The sequence below is a fragment of the Oncorhynchus masou genome, chromosome 8 (genome assembly GCF_036934945.1).
Source record: "Oncorhynchus masou masou isolate Uvic2021 chromosome 8, UVic_Omas_1.1, whole genome shotgun sequence".
In the NCBI taxonomy this organism is placed as follows: Eukaryota; Metazoa; Chordata; class Actinopteri; order Salmoniformes; family Salmonidae; genus Oncorhynchus; species Oncorhynchus masou.
Genome location: NC_088219.1, coordinates 33,429,305 through 33,446,327, shown reverse-complemented (window position 1 = coordinate 33,446,327; position 17,023 = coordinate 33,429,305). Strand labels below are relative to the sequence as shown.

General features: G+C 45.1%; 1 protein-coding gene across 3 annotated transcripts in view; it reads left to right on the top strand.

Annotated features, from left to right (window-relative positions):
* LOC135544554 (collagen alpha-1(XI) chain-like) overlaps positions 1-17,023 on the top strand; it is a 126,674-nt gene that overhangs the window by 74,382 nt on the left and 35,269 nt on the right. For 2 of the 3 annotated variants that reach the window (XM_064972252.1, XM_064972251.1), the window contains exons 8-22: positions 428-671; positions 714-973; positions 1,057-1,113; positions 3,201-3,242; positions 6,310-6,372; positions 6,650-6,724; positions 10,726-10,818; positions 10,904-10,960; positions 11,183-11,236; positions 11,434-11,487; positions 11,785-11,892; positions 12,021-12,074; positions 12,552-12,596; positions 14,348-14,401; positions 16,835-16,879. In XM_064972252.1, the coding sequence (XP_064828324.1) occupies positions 428-671; positions 714-973; positions 1,057-1,113; positions 3,201-3,242; positions 6,310-6,372; positions 6,650-6,724; positions 10,726-10,818; positions 10,904-10,960; positions 11,183-11,236; positions 11,434-11,487; positions 11,785-11,892; positions 12,021-12,074; positions 12,552-12,596; positions 14,348-14,401; positions 16,835-16,879 (1,305 nt within the window). Of the gene's footprint in view, positions 1-427; positions 974-1,056; positions 1,114-3,200; positions 3,243-6,309; positions 6,373-6,649; positions 6,725-10,725; positions 10,819-10,903; positions 10,961-11,182; positions 11,237-11,433; positions 11,488-11,784; positions 11,893-12,020; positions 12,075-12,551; positions 12,597-14,347; positions 14,402-16,834; positions 16,880-17,023 lie in introns of all 3 variants that reach the window. The other variant, XM_064972250.1, reaches the window with a different exon arrangement.

Here is a 17,023-nt window from a genome sequence, read left to right as displayed (position 1 = left end):
TGCACCGAAGGTGAGCCCCAGGACTGAGTTTGGGAAACCATGGTAAAAGTCTACGGTATGCTGAGTCTTTTTTTGATGTAATCCATAGGCATTTTTCAGGGGGCGGGGCCTATTGGGGGCTTGGAATTACATTTACTCTCACAGTTGGCCAAAAATATATCTTAAAGCTCCGCCCTCACTAAGCCACGCCTCTAGTGTTCTACGAAAACAACCGAACTGGCTGTGTCAAAATAACCCAACGTGTCGTGTCCACTATTTACCCAGCGCTGGGCTGTTTTTAACCCAGCATGTTTACCCACATAGAACTACACGTGTGGAAAGCAGCTATAGCAGGAGGATAAGATGATTGCCATTATCTGTCATTGTGTGACAGTGTACTATTCTCATTGCATCGCACTTCTGTATCCTTTCCTCGCTGGTCTCTCAGGGAGCAACAGCCTATGATGGGAACTATGGCGAGGGCTATGACCTGTCCTACGGAGAGGGAGAGGAGGATGAGTACGGAGTCGGCGGAGGTGGCCACGGCAGCAGAACCAGCAGCAGCAGTACTGTCGAAATCGGTGCCGGTGGGGGATCCGTATCAGTCGGGGGCAGTTCTGTTTCTGTTGGGGGCGGTTCCGTCTCTGTAGGTGGATCTGCCAGCGCCGGAGGCGGGGCGGCGAGTGCCGGAGGTGGTGCGGCGAGAGCCGGAGGCGGGGCGGCGAGAGCCGGAGGCGGGGCGGCGGGCGCCGGAGGTGGTGCGGCGAGTGCCGGAGGCGGGGCGGCGGGAGCTGGAGCCGGGGGTTCCGTTGCTAGGGGAGCAGGTGGCGATGGTGTGAATATTGAGGGAGATTACACTGATCTGGAGGGTGTTGGGTTTAAGGAGGAGTCCATCTCTGAGTACGGGGAAGAAGATTATGGCTATGGAGACCTGGACTACGGTGGACAGGAGGAAAAGGTGCTGCCGGCAGAGACAGACGAATACTATGGACAGGTAATTATGACTGATGGTGATGACAGCAGTAGTGATGATGATGATGATGATGATGAAGGGAATGATGACGGTGTCATCTGCAGGTTGATGGGTCTCGAGGAGAGAAAGGACAGAAGGGAGAGCCTGCTATCATTGAGCCTGTGAGTATAATTTCTCCTGTGTGTGTGTGTGTGTGTGTCAGTGTGAGAGAGTGTGTTAAACACATGTGTGTCTATGTGATTGTGTGTATTTCACATCCAAACCATGAAATATCACACACCACTGATTGTGAGTCATATAACACAAACACACAGGTCTCGGCCCTTTGCATTCTCACATTGTATCCTGCATCAAGGCCCTCCTCTGGCCCAGAGGGTAAACATTTGGAGTACGGCTCCATCTAGAGATTGTGAATGATCATCGGGTGTGTAAACACACTGTGGGCTAGCATAAACACTGACCAGGGAAAGACCCGCTGGGAACGGAGGGGTAGAGAGAGAGAGAGAGAGAGAGATAAACAGCCAGTCCCTAGTTTGGGATTTGAACCCATGACAGTGTTAACTCGAGGAGCTAAAGCCACGGCTATACCTCAAGGATTTTGATTCCTCTACATCGGTCTCTGGTATGCCAATGTCATCACTGGCAGCCAATTCATATCTTGTGATCCAAAGCTTCCACATCAACACATAGATATTCATAATGCACCACCTCAATCTAAACTGAGTCACAGAATCAAGGGAGATGTTGAATCCCATGGCTTCAGCCCTATAATCATCCACAGCTGCTTAATTTAAACAAATGTCACTGGGCTTAACTATGTGTTTGTGGGATTGTTTGTATGTGTGTGACTGAGCGCGCGCATGTGTGTCCGTGTCCTACCTCACTGAATGAGCCAGTGAGCCGTCCATCTAGTTCAGATATTAAATCAACAATGAGCGGAGCCCCATCCTTCCAGTCCAATCCCCTTGTGTCTACAATGACGACATAACCCCCCACCCCCAGCCCACTTCCAGCCCCACCCTGGCTACTCACACACATAAACACACACACACACGCTTGCACGCGCACACACATACACACACTCCTCTATCTGTTTACTGCTGGGATCAGTCACTCCTGGGTCAAACATCCCTGGCCATACATCTACGCCAAGTGTTTGACAGGCACTATAGGAAAACGGTGACGTGACCCCCCCCCCACACACACACACACACACACACACACACACACACACACACCTATCCATAGACACACATCAAACAAAAGGAACATGTATGACTATCGGAATGTTAAAAAGTAGGGCAGTAAAAAAAAATTTTTTTACTTGGAAAATAGATGTGGCTTGAATGAGATTTTGCAGGGCTGCAGGCAAACAAAAAAATGCTGAAATCACATAATTCCAACCAAGGCTTTAGTTGTGTCTACGTTATGTTTTTCCCATAAAATGGTCACCACAACAAAACAAGGATGAGTCTTCACCGTCATGCCCTTTAGCTTTAGCTCATCTGTGAGTGTTTTACGAGCGCACCCTGTCGAGACGGAGACAGAGAGCTGCTGTTTTTAAGTGAGTCGTGGGCAAGGGTCATGTTCAGAGAGACAAGGAGTGCTTACTATGAGACCCCCCCCCCCCCTCCCTTACTGACCAGGCCATTACATTTACATTTAAGTCATTTGGCCATCTTTCTTTTTGCATGCCGGGAGCTGAGGGGGCAATTGCCCACCTTGGCTCTGCTATTAGCTGAACAGAGACAGATCTCCGGGACAGATCTCCGGGACACAGAGTTCCTGTGTTCTTATTACCCATAGTCCCCTGATCCATCGGCATGTTGAACATGTTCCATCAGCCTCCTTACTTTGTCCTGATCATTATTTACCCTCTGCTGGTTCCTCCCAGATTGATGTGAAGTGCTAAGTGAAATGACAGGCAGGAATTTATATGAAATTACCCAACACTCCTGGATGGAGAGTAGATATGCAGAATGTGTCTGGACATGTATACATCTGCACACATACTGAAGCAACGCATGCATATGAATGAATGAATGAATACACACACAGGGTTGTACACACACTGTCACACACACACACACACACACACACACACACACACACACACACACACACACACACACACACACACACACACACACACACACACACACACACACACACACACACACACGGTGATAGTGCTGCATGCTCTACAGGCTGCAGCCATCCATCTCTCTGATGTGTTTGTGTGTTTCAGGGAATGCTGGTGGAGGGTCCACCCGGGTCTGAAGGCCCAACAGTAAGTACATCTCTCTATTCTCTCTTTCTGTCACTCTCTCTCTCTCTCTCTCTTTGTCGACCTCTCATTCCGTCTCTCTCTTCCTCTATCTATCTCTCTCCCTCTCCTTCCATTTGTCTATTTCTTCAACTCTGTGTGTACGTATCTCTCTCTCACTCACTCTCTCTCATTCTTTCTCCCTCTCCATTTGTGTCTGTCTATTTCTCCCCCTCTGTGTGTGTATGTGTGTTTGTACATGTCTCTCTCTCAATTCAATTCAAGGTGCTTTATTGGCATGGGAAACATTTGTTAACATTGCCAAAGCAAGTGAAGTAGATAAAATACAAAAGTGAAATAAACAATAAAAATGAACAGTAAACATTACACTCACAGAAGTTCCAAAAGAATAAAGACATCTCTCGCTCGCTCGCTCTCTCGTTCTCATTCTCTCTCTCATTCTCTCTCTCTCTCTCTCTCTCTCTCTCTCACACACACACACTATGAACAGGTGTTCATAATGTTTTGTACACTATATAAATATATAGGTCCAGGTGAATGCTATGATCTCGTATTGATTGTCACTTGTTAAAATGAACTTCAATCAGTGTAGATGAAGGGGAGGCGACTGGTTAAAGAAGGGTGCACCTCAATATTAGGAAGGTGTTCTTAATGATCTGTACATTTAGAGATATAGAGAGGGAGGGAGATAAACACTATCTCCCTTTCTCTCTCTCTCTCTCTCTCTCTCTCTCTCTCTCTCTCTCTCTCTCTCTCTCGCTCATCCTTGGCAGTCTATGACTAGTGATTTCCGTTGGAATCTGACATGCATCTCAGTCTGTGTCACCCCCGTATGTCCTGTGTCGTCTGCCTCTGGGTGAGAAGCAGTCGCTATCCCCCAACTGTTCGCTTTGGAACGCCACCACTAGCGTAACAATTGGAGAGAGTGAAACTGTAAGCCCTTTCAGTGTGATTTTGACAGGGCTTCTTGCCAGTCTAGAGCCTTCGTAATCGGAGTGGTAAAAGCATGACTCACCACTCCTCAAGAGAGACCGTTAGTTTACCCCGATGTTCTGGGACCAGTTATTATTCGTTTACCGATGCCTTTATGACACACTTGCTCTTGCAGTCTATTTGATCCCAAGCTGCTGGGTGCTATACAAGACACACTCCACCAAGCAGCAGAGAAATGATAGAGTAAGAGTTTGTAGAGCGAGAGAAACGGGGCACCAGTTGAGATGTATCTTCTCATAGACTGCCTACCTCATACTTCCTCATACATTCCTTTCTCTTCTCCCTTTCCACTTTTTCCATATTTTGTTAAGTTACAGCCTTGTTCTAAAATTGAGAAAATTACACATTTCATTCGTCAATTCGAAATTGAGCTCAGGTGCAGCCTGTTTCCATTGATCATCCTTGAGAAGTTTCTACAACTTGATTGGAGTCCATCTGTGGTAAATTCAATTGGTTGGACTTGGTTTAGAAAGGCACACACCTGTCTATATAAGGTCCCACAGTTGACAGTGCATGTCAGAGCAAAAACCAAGCCATGAGGTCGAAAGAATTGTCCATAGATTGTGTCAAGGCACAGATCTAGGGAAGGGTACCAAAAAATGTCTACAGCATTGAAGGTTCCCAAGAACACAGTGTCCTCCATCATTCTCAAATGGAAGAATTTTAGAATCACCAAGACTTCCTAGAGCTGGCCACTTGGCCAAATTGAGCAATCGGGGGAAGGGCCCTAGTCAGGCTCCACAGAGGAGCTCCAGAGTTCCTCTGTGGAGATGGGAGAACCTTCCAGGAGGACAACCATTTCTGCATTAATCAGGCCTTTATGGCAGAGTGGCCAGACGGAATCAACTCCTCAGTAAAAGGCACATGACAGCCCGCTTGGAGTTTGCCAAATGGCACCTAAAAGACTCTCAGACCACGAGAAACAAGATTCTCTGGTCTGATGAAACCAAGATTGAACTATTTGGACTGAATGCCAAGTGTCACGTCTGGAGGAAACCTTTTCATACTCTCTGCCTTGTCTGTCTCTTTGTCCACTCATGCTGGACTGTCCTCATGTGTGTTGTTAGAGATGGACAGGGGATTCAAGTTTTAATGCCACGTGCAGAAGTACAGTGAATTGCCTTTCTTGAATGCTCCAAACCCAAGAATGGAGTAATCAATATCAATGTAGCACTAAAAGTAACATGGTAGAACAAAAACACACAATAAATACAAATAAGAAGTAAGAAGAACACAAGAAAGTAAGAAGCTATATATAGGATCAGTTTCAATACCATATTTACTATGTGCAGGGATACCAGATACCATCCCTACGGTGAAGCATGGTGGTGGTAGCAACTTGCTGTGGGGATGTTTTTCAGCAGCAGGGACTGTGAAACTAATCAGGATCGAGGGAAAGATGAACGAAGCAAAGTACAGAGAGATCCTTGGTGAAAGCCTGCTCCAGAGCGCTCAGGACCTCAGACTGGGGTGAAGGTTCAACATCCAACAGGACAAAGCACACAGCCGAGACAATGCAGGAGTGGCTTCGGGACAAGTCTCTGAATGTCCTTGAGTGGCTCAGCCAGAGCCCGGACTAGAATCTGATCAAACATCTCTGGAGAGACCTGAAAATAACTGTGCAGCGGCACTCCCCAACCAATCTGACAGAGCTTGAGAGGATCTGCAGAGAAGTATGGGAGAAACTCCCCAAATACAGGTGTGTCAACCTAGCATCATACCCAAGAAGACTCGATGCTGTAAACGCTGCCAAAGGTGCTTCAACAAAGTACTGACTAAAGGGTCTGAATATGTATCTAAATGTGATATTTCCGTTGTTGTTTTTTTATACATTTGCAAAAAAAAATCTAAAAACTTGTTTTTGCTTTGTCATTATGGGGGAAAAAATGGTTTAATCCATTTTAGAATAAGGCTGTAACGTAAACAAAATGCGGGGGGGAAAATCAAGGGGTCAAAATACTTTTCCGAATGCACTGTATGTTACTGCGTGAGTAGCATTTTGTTGTGTGTACGTATGAGTGTGATTGCGTGTGTGTGCCGTTCTCATTGTCTGATGATATGTATTGTTGTGAAACAGGGTCTCCCTGGACCCCCAGGTTCCTCCGGTTCCCCAGGCAGCCCCGGAGACGCAGGAGAGAGGGTGAGTAACAAGGACACCTCACCAGTAAAACACAACGACATATAAATAAATTCCCCGTGGGGGAAAAAAACACAAACACATCACATATGCAGCTGTGTCAATAAAACCAAAAGGTGTAATTCAAGCTATTGATATACACCTGTAAAAGTTTAGTCCAGGTAAATGATGCCAGGAATACAAACGTGTCAGGTTTTTGACAAAACTTGTACATGTGTACATTTTGACCTTGTTGGAGTAAATCCCCCACCCCTTCTCTCTCTCTATCTCTCTGTCACAGGGTCCGAATGGTCGTGCTGGTCTTCCTGGTGCGGATGGTCTGCCAGGACCTCCAGGGACTGTCCTCATGCTGCCTGTAAGTAAATAACATTGGCTGACAGCTCTAGAATACACAGATCTAGAATATATAGACTTCCCTGATGCTGCATATAGGTAAATAACATGGGCTGACAGCTCTAGAATACACAGATCTTGAATATATAGACTTCCCTGATGCTGCCTGTAAGTAAATAACATTATCTGACACTTCAAGAATAATATAGATAGATGTAGATCAAGAACAGAAAGTATGTCTCATGTTCAGTAATAACGCCTGTATGTTTATGCACGTGTGTATGTTCATAATTGTATATTCTATGTTGGCTTGTTGGCTATTGTGTGTGTGTGTGAATGTGTCTTTGTCTGGCAGACTTTCTTCTTAATCTTCCATCCTAATCATGTCCCTTTCTGTACTGCTGTTCTCTAGCTGCCGGCATATTTGTTAGGCTTGTCGCACGGCTAATCCTCTCTTCGCTTCGTTGCATTATCTGATAGAATGCTGGTAATATCGATAACAGAGTTCTGTGGGGTTTGGGTCACTGTGTCCTGACCTGTGTATGAAGTTAGCTATGTGGGATGTGTGTTTTATTGTGTCGGAGGGTATTTAGAGATCTCTGTTCTGGAACGCAGGGAGGGAGTCTCCTTCTGAATCAAATACTCTTCCTTTCTGGTCCCGCCCCGTAAATAGATAGTCCAATCAGAGAATGCTCTGCTGTAAGTCAGCACTCTAGCACCTCCTAGTTGAAGCTTTAGGAGGCTGTGGTTCCGCTCGTTCAGACTCACTCACTTCGGCTCTTCCTCGCCTCTCATTCCCCTTCTCTTCTCCCATTCTTACTAATGAGATAACTACCTCACACTATTCCCCAATCTCCAGCCCCCCAGCCCACACCTTCGTCCTGTCCTTAGACTCCAGCCCAATTGACAGATATAGGAGTCTTACAGGAAATCCTCCAGCCTCAGACAGGAAGTAGAGCAGGTCTAAGTGTTCCTTCCTGTGATCACAGCTGCAAAGGCTAAAGTGAATAGTTAGCCTTTCTGTTTCTTTACTGTTCTGCTTTACTGCTGCTCCTGAGTGTGATGACTTGTCCAGATGTCCTGCTGAAGTCTCAGGAGACCGCAGAGCAGAGCCGTCTAGGAAAGTCAGGCCAATATGTCTGGACATGAACTTAGCCTGAGTCTGGTCAAGGTGCAACTGTAAAGCACAGGCCCTTTTAAATGTTGTCATTTTGTTAAAACATAATGAGAGCTTAGATTTGAGTCATTTAGCAGACCCTCTTGTCTAGAGCGACTCTCTAGAGCGACAGTTTAGTACATTCATCTTCAGATAGCGTGGTGGGACAACCACATGCCTTATAACTGTGCCTTATAGCTATGCATTATACCTTTGATATTAGTTGTAGTTGTGAGCAATAGCCATGTCAGCACATTAACTCGGGCCAAATATAGGTATGTTTGATTGTGGAGAGTTGGATAGTGTGCTTGGAAATTAGGCAGTAAGACCCTATTTGTGTGCCCCTGGTTTTACATTCTCTCTCTCTCTCTCTCTCTCTCTCTCTCTCTCTCTCTCTCTCTCTCTCTCTCTCTCTCTCTCTCTCTCTCTCTCTGCATGGTTAGATTGTCTGTGTCATGGTTTGGTTTGATTGAGAACGGTGGAACGGTGAGGCTCTCGAGGGACAAGAGAAATATCAAGAATATAGCCTAGCTAGAGAGATGCCCCTGTGTTGAAGAAAGCAATGTTTGCCAGCTTTATGCAATCCTGTGTTCAATGTTATTTTTTTCCCTATTTGTATAATAACAAGGTCACGGTTGTGGTGAAAAACCCTCCCCACTGTTGTGTTGTTATTCATTCCAACAGTAACAGAAACAGAAGCACATCTTTGTTGGATCATTCAACTCCAGATGTTGGTCAGAAAATGCAGGTTGCACTATGCACATATCACCACTAGATGCCAGTGTAAGCATCTGGATGGAGAAAAGGGCCATAACCAGGCAGTTGATGTATGAGCTAAGGTTTTTGCAACTGAGTACTTTTAATTGCTTTAAAAAATATATATAAATCATATTTAGATTTATTTAGACATTCTTTTTGAAGATTAGCTATTTTAGCCTGTGAGCTGACTTGACCTTTTCTTACCCCGCTGGGGTCTCTATTATTTTCTTACTCTCTGCCTTGTCTGTCTCTTTGTCCTTGTACCTGTATCTGCTTATGCTGGACTGTCCTCATTTGTGTTGTTAGAGATGGACAGGGGATTCATGTTTTAATGTCACGTACAGAAGTACAGTGAAATGCCTTTCTTGGAAGCTCCAAACCCAACAATGCAGCAATCAATATCAATGTAGCACTAAAAATAACATAAGGTAGAACAAAAACACACAATAAATACAAATAAGAAGTAAGAAGTACAGGAGAAAGTAAGAAGCTATATATAGGATCAGTTTCAATACCATATTTACTATGTGCAGGGATACTGGAGTGATTGAAGTACATATGGATAGGGGGAAGGTGACTAGGCTTCAGGATATATGATAAACAGAGTAGCAGCAGCTGAAATGATGATTGTATGTGAGGTTGCGTGTGTTGCGTCAGTAGAAATAAAGTACAAGGGTCAACTCAGAGAGTCTGTGTAGCCATTATGTTAACTATTTAGCATTCTTATGGCTTGGGGATAGAAGCTGTTCAGGAGCCTGTTGGTGTCAGACTTACCAACCCTCTGTAGCGCCATCGAGGGCGGTGCTGTTGCCATACCAAGCAGTGATGCAGCCAGTCAAGATGCTCTCAATTTTTGAGGATTTGAGGGCCCATGCCAAACCTTTTCAACCTCCTGAGAGGGAAGAGGCGCTGTCGTGCCTTCTTCATGACTGTACATGTTTGAGTGGACCATTTGGACACCGAGGAACTTGTAGCTCTCGATCCGCTCCACTGCAGCCCCGTCAATGTGGATGGGGGCGTGCTCACCCCCCTGTTTCCTCTATTCAACAATCAGCTCTTTAGGCGTTGAGGGAAAGGTTGTTGTCCCAGCAGCACACTTCCAGGTCACTGACCTCCTCCTTGTAGGCTGTCTCATCATCACCGGTGATCAAGTATGCTACCGTTGAGTAGTCAGCGAACTTGATGATGGTGTTGGAGTTGTGTGTGGCCACGCAGTTGTAGATGAACAAGGAGTACAGGAGGGGACTAAGCACACACCCCTGTGGAGCCCCTATGTTGAAGGTCAGCATGGCGGATATGATGTTGTCTACCCTCGCCATCTGGGGTCAGCCCATCATGAAGTACAGGATCCAGTTGCAGAGGGAGGTGTTCAGCCCCAGGGTCCTAAGCTTGGTAACGAGCTTTGAGGGCACAATGGTGTTGAACGCTGAGCTGTAGTCAATTAACAGCATTCTCACACACTGTAGATATTTCGCTTATCTAGGTGGGCGAGGGCCATGTGGAGTGCGATCTGTTGGGGCGATATGCAAATTGGAGTGGGCCTAGTGTGGTTGGGATGATGGAATTGTGTGCCATAACGAGCCTCTCAAAGCACTTCATGATTACAGATGTGAGTGCTACAGGGATGTTGTCATTGTGGCATGAAGCATTAAAGTTCTTGGGAACAGGAATGATGATGTTCAGTATAAGACGCGGGGATTACAGACTGGGACAAGGAGAGGTTGGAAATGACCGTGAATATGCCTGCCAGCTGATCGAGGTCCTCTGGGTCGGTGGGGCCCCTCACGCACGGTACGGTGCTGTTGTTGTCGAGGCGTGCATAAAATGCATTGAGTTCGTCTGGAAGAGTTGGGCAGATCACGGCTGGGTCTTCCCTTGTAATCCGTCATACTTGAGTAAAAGTAAAGATGCCTTAATAGAAAATGACTCATGTAAATAGACAAAATGCCCTTCTGTTGATGACTTATTGCAAATCCAATCACGTTGATTCAACGTTATCACATTGATTTTTGGTGGTTGAAATTATGTGGAAACAACGTTGATTCACACAGTTTTTGCCCAGTGGTATGTGTCTGAGTATTGGTTCTGAGTTCTGCTTTCACCTTCAGTTCCGGTTCAGTTCTGGAGGAGACTCTGGACAGAAGGGACCTCAGGTGTCTGCTCAGGAGGCTCAGATGCAAGCCATCATGCAACAGGCCAGGGTAAGGGTTACGCACACTCACGCACACACACACACACATACACACAATTTTGTATCTCTCTTACAGTGCTGTTTTCTCTCTCCAGCTTGCGATGCGTGGTCCTACTGGCCCTATGGGTTTGACTGGTAGATCTGGTCCTCTGGTAGGTACCAAAGTCTTCCTCAGTTTCCCCTCACAGACACACACACACAAACACTAACCACTGTCACATACACAGCCTGAGGATAAATAATTATGGTGCTCATAGTTGATAAGATCATATTGAAATTGTAATTCTGATGCTACAGCCAGTGTTTTGGCTGTTGCCTGATCTGGGGTCTACCATGACCTTTGTGTGACCTTGTTGTGTTTGTCCTCCTCCCAGGGTTCTCCAGGTGTGTCTGGACTGAAGGGAGATTCTGGAGAGACCGGTCCTCAGGTAAGGCAGATGGAAGGTTCTAGACCACTGGAACCACTAGAACCACTCTCCTGTAATCGCTAGCCCAAGTTCAGGGCTATGCTGTAAACACAACTTACTTTGGTTCTTTTATTAGGGTTCTTTTTTTTTGGGGGGGGGGGGGTTCTGTGGTAGGGTTCTCTTGTTGGGTTCTCCAGTAACATTGTTCATTGTTTCAGGGACCTCGTGGCCCAATGGGTTCTCATGGACCCTCTGGGAAGCCTGGTAGAAGGGTAAGTGTAATTGGGACTCTTGCACTGGCATTTTAGTTTGGCATGCAGATTAGGATTGATTTTATTCATGTATTGTATTGCTCTTGTGTTGTATGTTCACGCTGACTACTTCCTGCTGAACTCTTGACAGGTTTCTCTTTGCAAAAGGTTTCTAACCTCAAAAGGTCTTTCCTGGTTAAATAAAGTAAAAAATAAAACAAAAAATAAAAAGGATTGTGCCCTTCAGGAAGGAGAGGGAAGTGATTGAAGTGTTATTGTTGCTAGGTGTTGTAAGGTCTATATATTCTGTGTTTCCAGGGACGTGCTGGATCTGACGGAGCCAGAGGCATGCCTGGTCAGACCGGAACCAAGGGAGACAGAGGTTTCGATGGTTTAGCCGGACTTCCTGGTGAGAAGGGACACAGAGTAAGTCAAACCCCTTTTCTTTTTCTTTTTTTTAATCTACATTGTATTTTCTAGTCCAATGTTTGTGTGTCTTTGCCAGTGTGATTGTCTGTGTGTGTCACTGATCTGTATTATGTTGGTTCATTTAGGGCGAAGCTGGTCCCCATGGACCTCCCGGACCCACAGGAGAGGACGGAGAGAGAGTAAGCACCACCACACATCTCCCTCCCGACATCACTTATCATCTCTACCCAATTTTTCTTGTTCTCTATTTCTTCATCCTCCTGTGTGTGTGTGTGTGTGTGTGTGTGTGTGTGTGTGTGTGTGTGTGTGTGTGTGTGTGTGTGTGTGTGTGTGTGTGTGTGTGTGTGTGTGTGTGTGTGTGTGTGTGTGCGTCCGTAGGTCAGTATGTCCGTGCGGTGTGTGTGTGTCTGCGTATGTGTGATTGGTAAGTGTGTGTGATCTAAGTGTCTGCCGTCAGTCATGTAAATCAGCCATCCTCCTCACATACACCATCTCTCATCTCACACCATCACTCACTCCCCGTCTGGCTCATCCTACTGTGCTACATCTGTACTCTCCTCCTTTCCCCTCCTTTCATACCTCCTCTCCCCATCACCCTCTCTCCTCTACTCCGACCTCCCGCTTCCTGTTCTGATCATGTCACGTCCTGTTTTCAGGGAGACGATGGAGAGATTGGGCCACGCGGTCTGCCTGGTGAGCCAGTAAGTGCTGACCTTTTTTTAAGATGTCTACCACCTTGTCGTTTGGTATTTTTTGGTAATTTATTCGGATCCCCATTAGCTGTTGCAAAAGCAGCAGCTGCTCTTCCTGGGGTTCCACACAAAACAGGAAACATAATGCAGGATGACATAATACAGAACATCATTAGACAAGAACAGCTCAAGGGCAGAACTACATACATTTTTATAAAGGCACACGTAGCCTACATATCAATGTATACACACACACTATCTAGGTCAAATAGGGGAGAGGCGTTGTGCCACGAGGTGATGCTTTATCTGTTTATAATAATAATAATAGGTTTGCTGTTTATTTGAGCAATATGAGATGGAAGGAAGTTCCGTGCAATAAGGGCTCTATGTAATACTGTACGCTTTCTTGAATTTGGGGACTGTGAAAAGACCCCTGGTGGCAAGTCTGGTGGGATATGTGTGTGCGTCAGAGCTGTGTTTAAGGTGTAATGCAAACAATTTGGGATTTTCAACACTTTAATGTGTTAACTCTTAGCCAAGAGAGACAGGCATGCATAGTGTTTATATCAGCCCTATGACAACAATGACGAGCAAGATGTGCCGCTCTGTTCTGGGCCAGCTGCAGCTTAACTAGGTCTTTTTTTTGCAGCACTCAACCACACAGCTGGACAATAATCAAGATATGACTAGAGCCTACAGGACTTGCTTTTTGGAGTGTGGTGTCAAAAATGCAGATCATCTCTTTATTAGGGCCAGACCTCTACCCATCTTTACAACCATTGAATCTTTGTGTTTTGACCATGACAGTTTACAATCTAAGGAAACACCAAGTAATTTAGTATCCTCAACTTATTCAACAGCCACACCATTCATTACCAGATTCAGCAGGGGGCCAGAACTTACAAAATAGTTTATACCAAATACAATGCTCTTAGTTTTAGAGATGTGCAGGACCAGTTTATTACTGGCCACCAATTCCAAAACAGACTGCAACTCTTTGTTAAGGGTTTCAGTGAATTCATTAGCTGTGGTTGGCGATGTGTATGTGGTTGAATCATCAGCATACACGGACACAAATGCTGGTCATTGGTAAAAAAATTGTCATTGTGACACTTGCATCTCAATAAAGCACGTGTTGACATATCTAGGAACAGGATATGACATAAAGTCCAGCTAATGGTATAGGCACACAGTCTTGTACACAACTTTAGTTATTTAGCTCACTAGCCTGTGAATCTGAGGGTAGATTCCTCTTGTTCACAGCCTGCTTTCCTCATGGCTGGTGGACAGGCTCCTATACGTCTACGGACGAGCTTCCCTTCCTCTCTGACAGGATTTCCCCCTGCGGAGAGGAGAAATGAGACAGGTAGAGAGGATGGGAGTTCGAGGAAGAGAGACTGGGAGAGAATCATTAGTGGTCAAATGTGTGGTGCAATATTTTAGACACACCACCAGGGGGTGGTACAACCACTTGTTTTCTGAAATATACTTGCTCTGAGAGGAAGGTGCTTTGAGCCATGGCACAACCACACGACTGTTTGAGAGCATTGAAAAGAGCAGACATCAAGAATAGGGAAATCAGTCTAGGACGGAGCGGAGCGATTCAAGAAGCCTCAAGCATGTTTTAGATGAAAATCCATTATTCATTGTTGTGACAAGCAATTTTATATCTACATTTAACAAAATTCTATATTTATTTAGTAACTTTTGAAAAAGATCCTGATGTTGATGTTGTTTCAATTGTTTCTTTCTCTCTCCAGGGACCTCGTGGTTTGCTGGGACCAAAGGGACCTCAGGGACCTCCCGGGCAACTTGTGAGTTTAGAATGCACACACACACACACACAGACATACATACCCTCACACACAGTCACACACACTTTCATTTCACACTCAAATTCAGATACAGATGTAGTGGATACATCATCCCCATCGAGGGAATTCATTTCTGCAGCTCATAGCAAAACTGACAAAAGTACAAAGTGCAAACAAAACAAAAATGATGTTTATTGTCACATACACCAGAAAGGCGCAGTGAAATGTGTTCTTTTACAGGGTCTGCCATAGTAGTACGGCGCCCCTGAAGCAAACTAGGGTTAAGTGCCTTGCTCAAGGGCACAACGGCAGATTTTTTTTAACGACACCCACAGGGAAATACCACGTACAACAACTCCACGACATCACAGGAGGTTGGTGGCACCTTAATTGGGGAGGACGGGCTCGTGGTAATGGCTGGAGTGAAATTATTGGAACGCTATCAAATGCGTCAAGCAGATGGTGATGCCGTTCCGTTCGCTCCGGTCCAGACATTATTATGAGCCATTCTCAGCCAGCCTCCTGTTCACTTCATACATCAGATGATAAGAAGGGCTATGGCTATAGATATGAAGCTATTAATGTCTCCCACTTTACCTTCTCTACATCATTTGATGTGAGGGAAATCTCCCCTTGTCCTGATAGCATGTTGGTTCAGATTGGGGAAGGTATCTACAGCTTATATACAATTGAAATCGGAAGTTTACATACACCTTGGCCAAATATATTTAAACTCAGTTTTTCACAATTCCTGACATTTAATCCAAGTAAGACTTCCCTGTCTTACGTCAGTCAGGATCACCACTTTATTTTAAGAATGTGAAATGTCAGAATAATAGTAGAGAGAATTATTTATTTTAATTTTTTCCATCACATTCCCAGTGGGTCAGAAGTTTACATACACTCAATTAGTATTTCCTAGCATTGCCTTTAAATTGTTTAACTTGGGTCAAACATTTCTGGTAGCCTTCCACAAGCTTCTCACAATAAGTTGGGTGCATTTTGGCCCATTCCTCCTGACAGAGCTGGTGTAACGGAGTCAGGTTTGTAGGCCTCTTTGCTTGCACACGCTTGTTCAGTTCTGGCTACAAATTCTCTGTGGGGTTGAGGTCAGGGCTTTGTGATGGCCACTCCAATTCCTTGACTTTGTTGTCCTTAAGCCATTTTGCCATGACTTTGGAAGTATGCTTTGGGGTCTTTGTCCATTTGGAAGACCCATTTGCGAACAAGCTTTAACTTCCTAACTGATGTCTTGAGATGTTACTTCAATATATCCACATAATTTTGCCACCTCATGATATCTATTTTGTGAAGTGCACCTGTGAAATTGTGCTCCTGCAGCAAAGCAACCCCACAACAACATGATGCTGCCACCCCCGTGTTTCACGGTTGGGATGGTGTTCTTCAGCTTGCAAGCCTCCCCCTTTTTCCTCCAAACATAACGATGGTCATTATGGCCAAACAGTTCTAATTTTTTTTCATCAAACCAGAGGACATTTCTCCAAAAAGTATGATCTTTCTCCCCATGTGCAGCTGGAAACCGTAGTCTGGCTTTTTCATGGTGGTTTTAGAGCAGTGGCTTCTTCCTTGCTGAGCCTCCTTTCAGTTTATGTCGATATTGGACTCGTTTTACTGTGGATATAAAAACTTTTGTACCTGATTCCTCCAGCATCCTGACAAGGTCCTTTGCTGTTGTTCTGGGATTGACCTGCACTTTTCATGCAAAAGTACATTCATCTCTAGAATAAAGAGCATGCCTCCTTCCTGAGCGGTATGACAGTGGTCCCATGGTGTTTATACTTGCGTGCTATTGTTTGTGCAGATAAACGTGGTACCTTCAGGTGAAATAGCTCCCAAGATGAACCAGACTTGTGGATGTCTACAATTGTTTTTCTGAGGTCTTGGCTGATTTCTTTAGATTTTCCCATGATGTCAAGCAAAGAGGCACTGTGTTTGAAGGTAGGCTTTGAAATACATCCACAGGTACACCTCCAATTGACTCAAATGATGTCAATTAGCCTATCAGAAGCTTCTGAATCCATTACATCATTTTCCGGAATTTTCCAAGCTGTTTAAAGGCACAGTCAACTTAGTGTATGTAAACTTCTGACCCACTGTAATTGCGATACAGTGCATTATAAGTGAAATAATCTGTCTGTAAACAATTGTTGGAAAAATTGCTTGTGTCATGCACAAAGTAGATGTCCTAACCGACTTGCCAAAACTATAGTTTGATAACAAGAAATTTGTGGAGTGGTTGAAAAATGAGTTTTAATGACTCCAACCTACGTGTATGTAAACTTCCGACTTCAACTGTATCCCAGTCTATCACTGAAGCCCTCCCCATCTTTATATCCTTATTCTCTGTGTGTTCACCTGAGTGTGTGCTTTATGCATTGAATAGAGGCTTCATCTCATCTGTGTGTGTTACAGGGTGTGACTGGAATGGATGGCCACCCTGGACCCAAAGGAAACATTGTAAGTTCTGTGGCAGCGTGTAGAAACCGATCGGCTCGATTTCCTTCTGACACACACACACACGCACACGCGCACACGCTTCCCCACACACACACGCACACACACACACACACACACACACACACACACACACACTGACTCGAT